Below are 12,128 nucleotides of genomic sequence, written 5' to 3'. Positions count from 1 at the left end.
GCCAATACATTACGCCAACCCTTTCAGTCCAAAAGTACAGCAACTCTCTCTCGTTCCTCTTGGTCCTCCACTCGTCTCACTCGCTCGCATCCCCTCCTATCCAGCGAGCCGCGCGATGGATTCATTAACCTCGGAACACAACACAACTCAGCAAAACACAAATTCGGCCACAACACAGAGAACCCAATTCGTTACGATACATTATTCGCTTAGTTAGGAATAAATGTTATTAAGGCACCTTAGATTCCTTTCCATTTAAGTTCTATTGAAAATTCACCAAGGTATTGCTTCGATTCTACCAAAAGAAAATAGAAATTGTGCACAAGACTTGAGGCTAGCGTCGCCCCGGCCCGCCACGCGATGCAGCGCTGCCGCCCGCAAATGAAATGTAAAACTTCAGCTCCCAAGCTGCTCCGCGTTGCGTCAACGTTCCGACCCGGAAGCGTTGCGTTTGGGCGAGCGACGTCAAATATCGCGGGCGATACGTGCCTCTGACGTCACCGGGATCTCCGCGCGAGTTGCGTTCAGCGTCACAGACGACGACGACGACGACGACGTCGTGACGTGTTGCGCTTCGGCGGCGGACAGGAAGGGGCCGCGGTGCTTTGCGGCTGCGCCCTTTCCGAAGCGTTGTGAGCGAGCGACGCTCGACGTCATGGCCGAGCTGCAGGTGCTCGAAGCGGCCGAGCAGGCTGACTACCACCACCACCACCACCACCACCACCACCAGCAGCAGCAGCAGCAGCAGCAGCAGCAGCAGCAGCACCGCGACGTCTTCTGCGGCTCGGCTCGCCTGCCGCCGCCGCCGCTCGGGCCCGTCGCCGCCGCCGCCGCCGCCGGCCGCCAGCCGCCCAAGGGCAGCTCGCCTTCCGAGCCGGGCCCGCGCTGGGTGCGCCTCAACGTGGGCGGGACATACTTCGTCACCACCAAGCAGACTTTGTGCAGGGAGCCCAAGTCGTTCCTGTTCCGACTGTGCCAGGACCACCCGGACCTGGACTCCGACAAAGTGAGCATCCTCTCCTCCCGGTCGCGCGCCCCAACTGCGAGCATCACCGAGCTCGACCACCGCATTTTACTAGTGCACGAAATCATAACATGGCCATTTTGTGGAGCCGTTGGCATGTCTAGTGAGTAAACTGGAGGTAGACCGGAGTAGAATGCCTTTCGCTGTCACAATTATGTGGAAGCGGATTGCTGCCAAATCAGATTAAAAAAAAAAAAAGTCTCCTCCTAAGGTGATCTATTTCATATTTAATGCATAGGTGTCAAACTCTGGTCCTGGAGGGACGCTATACTGCCTTTTATCCATCACTCCCTGCTGTAACACCTGATTCAAATGATTAGCTCGTCAGTAAACTCTGAAGTAATCTGATAAAGATCCTGATGATTTGAATCTGGTGTGTTACAGCAGATCTGTCTCAATGTGTTTCATGTTATAATGTAATAAATTGGACTCCGATGTTTTTGAAAAGTATTTTATTAGCGGAGCGTAGTTCCGTAGCCCGTAAAAATTCGAAAAGCGGTTTGAACTGCAAGAAGTCACTTTGTTTTGTTTTGACGAATGCTAAAGTCAAACTTGTCACGGGAAAACATGAAACTTAGCGTGTTATAACATGAAACACGTTACATCGCGATAGCGGGACATAAACAAATTTGTGTAAAAGCCAGCTGACCAGCTCATTGTGGTTATACATTGGTGACAACGTGATCATCAGCATAACATCTCAACTCTTCTCTTAGCTCATCGGTACAACACTCATATTTAGTGGGTGATGGCAGAGGATAAAGAATGTATACACATAGCTCTATCATACAGCAGCGTCTTCCTCCTTTGTCTTTGTTTGTGTTGTGTGCAGGACAGCACAGGGGCCTATTTGATTGATAGGGACCCCACCTACTTTGGGCCCGTCCTGAACTATCTCCGTCACGGAAAGCTCATCATGGACAAGAACCTCGCCGAGGAAGGTAAGAGACACCAGAAAGCCTCCGCCAGAGCACGCGTGCACGGCAAGGCAAGCGCTTGGCCCACTTTCATGCGCGTGTGTTCAGGTGTCCTTGAAGAGGCGGAGTTCTACAACATCGCCTCCCTTGTGCGCCTGGTGAAGGAGCGCATACGGGACAACGAGAACCGCACGTCGCAGGTAGCTACTGCCAGCGCCCTCCCCGTCCCGCCAGCTGTTTGCCACATGCTCATGGTAACGCCGCTCTTTCGCTGACCAACTGCAGGGCCCCGTCAAACACGTCTACCGCGTCCTGCAGTGCCAGGAGGAGGAGCTTACTCAGATGGTCTCCACTATGTCGGACGGGTGGAAGTTTGAGCAGGTGAGCCTCACCAGAAAAGCCAAGTGGCGGCCACGAATTCACGTGGAAAGACTTTGCGCAAAGTATCAAATGGCTACGAAGACGTGACAAAACAGTTCTGGAGGCACATGACAAGATGGCTGCGACGATAAGCAGGGCCGGCACGGCCCATTTCCCGTCTGCACATCTAACGGGCCCACGTGGGCCCAGTCGCTTCGAGTCAGCCGAACGACGTCCAGAGCGGACTTAACGTGTAGCGCGCCGCACGCAGGCGCCGCACCGCAGACACGCGGCCGAGTAAGGGAAAAAAAATCCCAAATCAAAGAGTGTCGCGTACCTTGCGGTCCCGCAGACGCAATGACGTATGCCCCATATTGTTTTGATTTCACCGATCCCAGCGCTGTGCGGGTGTGTCTGTTATTTTTGTTTGATTGGTTTGTTTTTTGGTCTTTGCTTGGCGGCGCGTCTACTCGTGCAGCGCCCGCTTGTGACGTGAAAATGTGGCGGTTAGGCCCTGCCAGCTCTGACGATACGATGAGCGGATGTGACGTGAGGACGCGTGAAAAGACAGGTGTGGAGAGAGAACGGTATGAAGATGTTCCAAACCGGTTGAGAAGACGGCTACAAAGTCAAATAATGGTTCCGAAAAAAGGTGAGAAAATTGGTCTGAAGCTAACTGACGAGACGGCTATGGAGACATGACAAAACAAGAACCATGTCAAGTGAGAGTACGTGGTGCGTCTGATGACGACAGACATAAGGAGATGGGTATGGCGATCGGTGAGAGGACTGTATGGAGGTGTGACACACAGGGTGAGAAGACGTGCACAGCGTGAGGTGGTGATTATAAAAGACACGTGACTCAACGGGTTTGAAGCTAACCGACACGGTCAGGTAGGAAGATGTGACACAACGCGAATGGAGACAGGCGAGAGGATGGCACCAAGGCGAGACGGGTAGGAATATGGAGACAGGTGGCGGGAGCGCAGGCGACCGGGTGGGTCGGTGAGAAAGTGATCTGACGCGGCAGGCGAGGAGGCGATAATGACGACGCGTGACAAAGCAGGTATGAAGCCAGCGGGCTGACAAGAGGTCAGAGACAAGTGAGAGGATGGAATGAAGACATGACAAAACGGGCATGACCATGCGCCGAGGCGGCTGCGGCCACCCGTGACAAAGCAGGTACGAAGCGAGCTGACGTGAGCCGTATGATAGCGTGTGGCGTGAGGACCAGTGTGATGAAAGTTGGGCTCTGAAGACGCGTGACCGCTCCCTGTTTGTGTCCATCAGCTGATCAGCATCGGCTCCTCGTACAACTATGGCAACGAGGACCAGGCGGAGTTTCTGTGCGTGGTCTCGCGGGAACTCAACAACGCGGCCAACGGCGTCGTCATGGAGCCCAGCCAGAAGGCCAAGGTGGGTGGCGGGGCGGGGCGGGGCGGGGCCTGATGGTGGGGCGGAGGGGGACCTGGCCTTCCAGGGCCCGGTCCCAACGGCGGGGTCCTCGCAGGAGGGGCTCTTGCGAGTGGGGCCCTACCCGGCCGGGCCTGACGAGACGGCGTCCCGCGGGCAAGCCGGCCGCGGGCCCGGTCGGGGGCCGAGCCCCGCGGGGAGCGGGCCCCAAGGGGGACCTTGGCCGATGGGCCCTACAGGGCGCGGGACGGATGTCAAGGGGGTGGGCGGGCCCGGCCCGCCGGGCCCCCGGGAGGATGAGCCTCACGGGGGAGGGCCCGACCGGTGGCGGGTCCTACGGGTGTGAGGGGGCCTTTTTGAGGGCGGCACCCACTCACCCCGCCGCCGCTCTCTCCTGTCCAGATCCTGCAGGAACGAGGCTCGCGCATGTGAGAATTTCTTTGGGACTCCGCCCGCAACACCTCCTCCTCGTCCTCCTCCTCTGTTCGTCAGTCCATCCGTCCGTCCGATTGAAGCAGACGGGGTGTTACTTCCTGTCCGCTCTGGATGGAAACGATCCGTCGACCGAGGCGGGACACCCCCCATCGGCGGGACACCCCCCATCGGCGGGACACCCCCCATCGGATGCTTCCGACGTGACGAAGGGAGGCATCGTGGGTTCTTGTCTTGACGTCGCCGCACGATGTGACGTGTTCATTTCCCGTCTCTGTCACACATGCACTTTGACATATCTTCACACGTTGACTCTGGCCCCGCCCCTCGCCACCGTGGAAGTGAGCAAAAACTCTTTTAACCAATAACATCGCGGCTTCAACTTAGTCCAACTTCACCTGCGCGCCGCGGGATGAAAACAAGGGACGGCAACTTTCTTGATCGACGCGTGACTTTGATGTGATTTGTCTGCATTTGTGAAATGAGCAACGAATGACATTTGATGAGCAAGTAACTCCTCCAACTTGCTAAGATAGAAAAGCATACTATGTTGCTCACGAGCAGCGAGTGTCGTGAGTGTGACGCGTCAAAGTCAAAAACAAAAGTTTGCATGTGCGCATTTGTCGGACGGTTTATCGCGCCGCGCTAGCAACGTGCTGTCAGGATGCCAAGCATGTTAGCATGTGGCACATCCGTTGGCATGATTGGCCACTGATGAGACGCGGACAGACCAAAACATTCATGACGGTACATAGACTGTGTCCTGTATTCACACGCATCGTGTATTTGTGCGGCCTTTTCGAAGCATTTGGTTCATAACGCTAAAGGTCAACGTTTCTAATTTAGGTCATTTCGGTCCCTGCCACCTTTGGGTGAGATGAGCAGTAGGAGAACAATCCAACTGATCCAAAAATGAAATTTCATTTGGCACACATAACGCTAAAGACATGCATGTTGGCAAACTCTTTTTTTCTTCAAAACTTTGCTTTTGAACGCATACAACCTCCACCAATTCAGACGCTGGTGTCGGTCAAACGAATTGATTTTCAAACTGAAATTGAGTGTCTTGACCATGAATGAGAGGGATTTGACCCACGTCCAAATGCGGTCGTAAATCCACGGCAAGTCCTGCATACTGTGTGTATTGAAGTTGATTTGGAGTCATTGATGTGGAAAAAGTCAGTGCGTAGTTTGTGTACCAGGACACAAGAGGTTGCGTTATCGCGTCGCACCGTCCGTGACGCGTCCGCCCGCCTCAGCGCAACGTGCGGGATCGGCGGCTATGTGGCGTGTCCCTGTGCCGCTCGACTTCTCCTCCACTCAGCGCGTTCGTTGGCGGCTAGCGGGTGTCACCTGCGTTGGTGCTAATCACGCTAAAGGCCCAGATAGACCAAAAGGACGTTGACCGACAGTGACAAGACGCTTCCCCCCCGCGGCGTCCGGCCGGCTGTCGGCACGTCACGCTGGAAAAATACACCGCGGCGCTGACCGTTCCAGTAGCTTCTGCGCATGCAGGAGATGTAATACCCTTCCGTACCATCGGCGGCGGCGGTCACCATTTGTCACGGTGAGAAAAATACAAGCGGAAAGCCGTCGGCCGGGGGCGGATTATAAAAACCTAAAAAACAATGCATTGGGCTCGATTCTTCGCTCCCGCGCAAAGTCAACCCTCACGTTCTTCACGCGGTATTGTGAAATACTTCCGTTGTCAACCCTCGCTCTGGTGCTTGGAAGAAGATGAAGGCGGCGAAGGCGCACTCACCGTTTATCCGCATTTGTCACTTCCCGTCGGCGCCCGAGCGCTGATTTGCTAGCCGACAGCCGACCGGCGTGAGCAAACGTCACCACGGGCGACGCCCATTCAACATGCGTGAAGGCCCCCAAGACGCTTACTGACGAGTTACGACACTACGACGGCGGGCGCGACACCAAGCGGACGGCGCACTCGGACGCCGCGACGCTTCACCGCCTCTGACGTCGCTTTGGTCTATCTAGGCCTTAACGGGCGATTACAACCCCGCGGAGACACCATCCAGCCTGCATGCGCGCTCGTCTCGTTTGTGTCTTTTTTGTCTCCCAAGTCTTTGGTTGTGGTGCAACCCTTCTAACAGCAACTTTGTCGCCATAAACGTTGTCTTTGCAAACTCGACTCTTCAGCTTCTTCTGCCGTGACGCAGAGAGCACACTTGCACTCACTCACTCACTCTCTCACTCACTCACTCACTCACACACTCACTCACTCACTCACTCACTCACTCACTCACTCACCCCTGATAAACTATTTTTCAAAAAGCCATGGCAAGGCACACAGGAACCATATGAGGAAAGTCCACCAGAGAAAGCCAGCTCGCGGCCATCCTGGCTGCTCGCTTTGATTTTTTTTAGGGATGGATAGGTAGATAATTCAATGAGTAGATATAAATGGTTGGATGAATAAACACATCATCCAACAGCAGGTGATATGACAGTATAGAGAATTGTTTCCATCCTGGCCGCTCGCTTTGATTTCAATAAACGAGTATATAGACGGTTGGATGAACAAATAAATCGTAAGAATATATCAATGAAAATAAACCATCAATCGACCGATCACGGCTCAGCTTCAGAAAATAGGTGAACTGTGATTGGTCGTTACCTGAACCCTGGTCGTTACCTGAGCGCTGAGCAACCGTGACGTCATGACGGCCGTCTGGCGGCTGCGTGCGTGCGTGCGTGCGTGCGTGCGTGCGTGCGTGCGTGCGTGCGTGCGTGCGTACGTCCGTCCGTCCGTGCCCTCTTTGTGAAGGACTTTGTCAAGTGAAGGCCACGGGCGTGAAGGACTTCCGGGTCGAGGAGGGGCGGAGCTCCGAGGGTTGGAGGTTAATGAGAGATGCGCTGCAGCTGCTGTTGCTGCTGTCAGGTGCGAGTGAAACTCCTGGCGTGCAGACACTCGCTGGCTGCTGCTCCTGCTGCTGCTCCTTCTTCTTCTTCTTCTTCTTGGGTCCTCGCCTCCCTCGGCTCCCTCGGCTCCACGTTGACGAAGGCGTCTCACGTGAGTAGTAGGCCACTCTACCCCATCAAATGTGCAAGTTGAGCGCCTTCTGGAACATTGACAAACATGTCGGGGGTAAGTTGTTTTTATTTTATAGATTCGCGCGCGTCCTGCTTGAGTAATGTGCAACAGATTCCTCGATGCCTGCTGAAATGAAACGCTTGTGTGCAGCAAATGTGGTGATTATCAGGTTATTTTGCTACATTTTGTTGGCAGGGCTGATACTGAGTCGTAAAGGTAACTAATATTTGGAGCCAATATTAATTTGCGCTAAAAGTGAAGATGTTGCCATCAAGATTAAAGAAAAATACAAAGCCAAACCATAAATTCATTGAGATTCCTTTTGAGTATTTTTTTAAAATAAGTTTTGTTTTGATGAATGTACTTTTTTTTTCATGGACAAATCATCTGTCTTAAAATTTGAGCAAAGTGAAAGGAGCTCCAAGGCTCAGCAGTACGCCTTACAAGTTTAGCTTCCTAAAGTTTTCAACAGTAAATTTCCAAAATATTAGTTTCACGTAGCTTTTTAAGTTTGAACAAAAACCATGTGGCAAATCCCAGGATTAGCAGCATCTTGTGTAGTTATCTGAAATTTAAAACAATTTCAAGCTTTTTCCAGTTTTGAATCGATTGGCGTTGGGGCCTCGCCTCGCCACGCATCGTCCTTTGAATGCTGATAGATCTGCGATGCTGCTCCTTCAGGCTGTTTGTGGCTTTCCATTTTCCGTAAGGTTTTGAGGGTAGCCCTTTGACACCGGAGACCTGCAGGCGCTTACCTTGAACTGTTCTGCCTCTGCTTTGAGACTGTGGTTATTCCTGATGGCTGACTCATGATGTGTTGAGGTCTACTATGGGACATCGTGGCTTGATGGTGAAGTGTTAGAAAGACGTGTTAGCCAAGGGACTTAACTTCATCACGATGCCGCTCTCCTCGTTGCGGACTTCAATGCAGCAACAGTCGCCATTGGTAACAAGCACCTGCCTGAAGCGGTGGTGGAATGGCTCAGGATGAGTGTCAGAAGCTCTCAGTGCCAAAGACTTCTTTCTGACCTTACTGTCAAGAGGAAAGCTGGGCGTCCCGTAACGGACTGCCATCTTATCGAAATTCTAACAGCAAACCGGGGTTGAAGCTTGGCGTTTGTCAGCGCCACAGACTCGAGGTCAAACTGACTGCTCTACTGCGGTGTCAACCTCCATTAATCGAGCATTTTTCTGACATGATTGACTTTCTTTTTTGTAAGCAACTGTCTGAGGGTGCTGCCGAGTTGAAAGTGCATGGCGATGTTGCGCTTGGAGAAAATCCTTCAGAGTTTGATTAACGTATGATTACACAAATTGTTTTATTTTAGTTCTATGGTCAGTGCTTTATTTGTATTTCAATCCAATCATTCTGTTTCAAATGATTGCATATTTGTATTTCCTGCTCAAATACTTGGGCAGTCAGTGAAGTAAAGCATTGCACATTCTGTCCCTCCATTTAATTAAAAAAATTAATCTGCCCTAAAATCTAACTCTGGTCAAGGAGGCAATATTCATTTGCAGTGCAAGTTGAAGTATTGGTGTCAAGATTGAAAATGAAATTTAAAAAAAGTGGAACCCCTAACTTAATAGAAATGGCTAAGCAGGTTTTCTTCAACTTTACAGATTGGTAACATTTTGAAGGTTTTTCTTTCTAAGACAATAGACATCTTTGTCTTAAAATTATAACCAAAAGTGATGGGAGTTTCACGCTCAGCAGCGTGTCTGTATACAGTTAAACTTAGTGTATGGGACATGAAAAAAAAAATAGTTACCCTAACGACCGTCTTAAGGAATATAAGTACAAAGAATAAGCTTCCAACAATTACTTTGGTCAAACAAAGCGACGAAAAGGCCTCGAAGGATGCAGAAAATGGGATATTTTGGTGAGCTGGGCCCGACCGCTGGCCGTCAGACACTGAAGATGGCCGTGACAAGCTGTCGGTAAGTATTGCTTGCTCCCTTTTTAAGTCTCGCAGCACACAATGGCCAAGGGCATAGTTGCGGTTAATGCAGAAAAGTCACGCTAAACGTGCCTTGTAATTTGATCCATCTTGTAGACATTACAGTCCGATTGTTATACTGCCAGCTAGCCCAAATTCATTTCCAATGCATACTTGTGATTATAGAACACTTGTCTAACCAACTATTTTCCTTTTATTTTGTAGCGTCGACATTCTCTGAACAAATCAGCCCGGCTCCAGCAATATCATCGACGTCTCTGTTCAGCATTTCTTCAAGTTATTGCAAATGATCTACTGTAATTGTACAAGGGGGTTGCAAATGAAGGTATGCAGTTATAAGAGATTAAAAAAAAACTTTAAGAAACCATAAAACACATCTAACTAATTTCACCATTGTGATACTGCTGTATACCTACTTTTGCACCCCCTTGCAAGTGTTGCCTCCCCGGGGTACAGGCGATACGTGAGACTGTCAACGACTTGCTCTTCTGTAGATTCCGATCCCGCTTTGCCTTGCAGCGCCTGGCGTTGAGTCTCGCCACGCATCGTCTTTTGGATGCTGATAGGATTGCGACGCTGCGGTGCTCCTCTCGGGTTGTCGTGGCTTTCCTTTCTCTGTAAGGTCGGAAGGGTCTTCTTGGCATTGGAGACCTGCCGACACTTCACCTCAACTGTTCTGCTCCTGCTTTAAGGAGGTGCTTGTTCCTGAGAGCTGACTCGTGAGGTCCACTATGAGGAGTTGAGGTTTGATGGCGAAGTGTTAGAGAGAAAGACGTGTTAGCCAAGGGACTTAACTTCATCATCATGCCACTCTCCTCATTGCGGACTTCAATGCAGCAATTGGGAACCACCGCTTGCCTGAAGCAGCGGCGGAATGGCTCAGGATGAGTGTCATAAGCTCTGGAGTACCAAAGAGTTCTTTTTGACCTTACTAGCAAGAGAGGAAAGCTGAGCGGCCCATAAAGGACCGCCATGTTATCCAAATTCTTTCAGCAGACCACGGTTGATGCTTGGCGATTCTCAACGCCGCAGACTCCAGGCAAACCGGACTGCTGGGCTGAACGTTGTCGAGGCTCAAGAGGGATTGCCGCAGTGGACGCAGGACCGTCGAATGTCTTGAAGCTACAAAACGGGAGAAGACCACCCACCGCATTTTGCATTTCAGGTCTAAAAATTGTGGTGACCTTCTTCAGAGACACACCCACCAGATCAATTTATGCCGTGGAAAAATGTCATTTCGTCAGCTGTGTGGTTATCGTGTACGTTTGCTTGTACTCGTGCATGAGATTGTTGAAACATTGGATGTGCAAGATGGTTCAACTTGAGTTCCTCTGAGTCTCGGCAAAAAGGTAAGTGTCATTTCATCTGCTGTGTACTACATTTGTATTAGCCAGTTTGTAACAAGACCTTGCGTTTTCTTGGTCCTCATTAGCTGTGTCAATTACATGTTTGCTCATACGGCGATTCCATTCTTGGCAAAATAGGCCGCATTCACATTTCTCAGCTACAGTTTCTGTGCATGCTCCTAATTCAGTGTAGTTTCCCCGCATAACTTTAGTTAACGCTGCCATTGGATACAAATATTGTATGATTGTACTTTGGCCTTAAATGCAACGAATTGTAATGTGCTTAATTCAAATGTCTTAATGTTTCTCCACTAGATGTCACTGTTGGTACAGAATATTGCTCAGCTATTTTTGGTGCTTTGTTGTTTATCAGTGTCACGTGCATTTCTTTCTGGTGGGTGTCTCCCTCGAGCGATCAGTGATGTGCGTTGAGGCACTACTCCCCTGCAGTCAGATAAAAAAATATGAAGCCAAAATACATTAGCCTATATTTCATTTTTGACATTTAAAACATGTCTCAAATAAGGTCAAAATAGAATTTTTGAATATGTTGTCAGTGATGGCAAGAAACACAAAATAATTCAGGTCAAGGTCATTTATTTAGGTTTTTTTTGGGGTCAGCTTAAGTAAAAATAGCATTTGACCATCCCTTTAAAATGTAGCATGCCATAAAAGCCCCGCTTATAAAATTGCCTAGGTGTCTATCATAATTGCATGTCGGTTTCTAACAAACAATCCGTGTCAAAATCGCTAAAGATTTCGACGAGTTACAAATTTATTGGCGCCGAACAGTTCCCTAATTTCAAGTGATTTGAAGAGATCGCCGGTGACTTAAATATGGCGACCAAGTCCGCACGTCCCCAAGCAGCTGAGACTTGCGTTGTCAATGTCGATGGGCTGCGTTTTCCCAGTGCGCCAATGGAGGGCAACACTGCCACAGCCAGCATGTGGACATGTACATGCCCGACTCCACTGTCTACCTTCAGTGGCTTTTCTGGTCCTACGGGTAAATGTCACGCGTTCAAGAAAAATAACTGACGGGCGGAGAAGTGTCGGAAGCCGTCGAGTGCCAAAGACCTCCGTCAGACATTCGGACCTGTTGGCTTTCTGGTTAGTCTTTCTGTCGTCGTCCCGGTTGAGCGCTCGGCTTTGCCATGTAGCGCGCGGTGTTGGGTCTTGCCGCGCATCATCCTTTGTATGCTGATAGCTCTGCGAAGCTGCTCCTTCAGTCTGTTTGTGGCTTTTCATTCTCAGTAAGGTTTGAAGGTAGCCCTTTGGCACTGGAGACCTGATGGCACTTGCCTTGAACTGTTCTGCCTCTGCTTTGAGACGGTGGTTATTCCTGATGCCAGACTCGTGATGTGATGAGGTCCACTATGGGAAGTTGTGGTTTGATGGTGAAGTGTTAGAAAGACGTGATAGCCAAGGGACTTAACTTCATCATCATGCCGCGCTGCTCATTGCGGACTTCAATGCAGCAACAGTCGCCATTGGGAACAACCCCTGCCTGAAGCGGTGGCAGAATGGCTCAGGACGAGTGTCAGAAACTCTTGCGTGTCAAAGACTTCTTTCTGACCTCACTATCGCGAGGGCAGTCCCCTAAAGGACAACCATAACATTAGA

General features: G+C 50.5%; 1 protein-coding gene across 4 annotated transcripts; it reads left to right on the top strand.

Annotated features, from left to right (window-relative positions):
- The first annotated feature begins 506 nt into the window (after nucleotides 1–506).
- On the top strand, nucleotides 507–6,295 carry LOC147128646 (BTB/POZ domain-containing protein KCTD5-like). Of its 4 annotated transcripts, XR_015082374.1 has the most exons (7): nucleotides 507–1,006; nucleotides 1,857–1,965; nucleotides 2,050–2,141; nucleotides 2,227–2,322; nucleotides 2,813–2,953; nucleotides 3,056–3,717; nucleotides 4,117–4,148. XR_015082374.1 is itself a non-coding variant. In XM_086015620.1 (6 exons), the coding sequence occupies exons 1-6, from the start codon at nucleotides 656–658 to the stop codon at nucleotides 4,144–4,146; spliced, it is 804 nt and encodes a 267-aa protein (XP_085871746.1). In that variant the 5' UTR covers nucleotides 507–655; the 3' UTR covers nucleotides 4,147–6,295. The 4 variants fall into 4 exon arrangements, 1 of the variants encoding a protein (XP_085871746.1); XR_015082373.1 differs by having other exon boundaries at nucleotides 2,813–3,717; XR_015082375.1 differs by lacking the exon at nucleotides 4,117–4,148 and having other exon boundaries at nucleotides 2,813–3,483; nucleotides 3,592–3,717.
- The last annotated feature ends 5,833 nt before the right edge of the window (nucleotides 6,296–12,128 follow it).

This window comes from Filicampus tigris, chromosome 19 (assembly GCF_054856515.1).
Source record: "Filicampus tigris isolate MCC_2025a chromosome 19, RoL_Ftig_1.0, whole genome shotgun sequence".
Taxonomy (NCBI): Eukaryota; Metazoa; Chordata; class Actinopteri; order Syngnathiformes; family Syngnathidae; genus Filicampus; species Filicampus tigris.
Note: the sequence above shows the minus strand (reverse complement) of the source record. Positions and strands in the feature narration are given on the sequence as shown.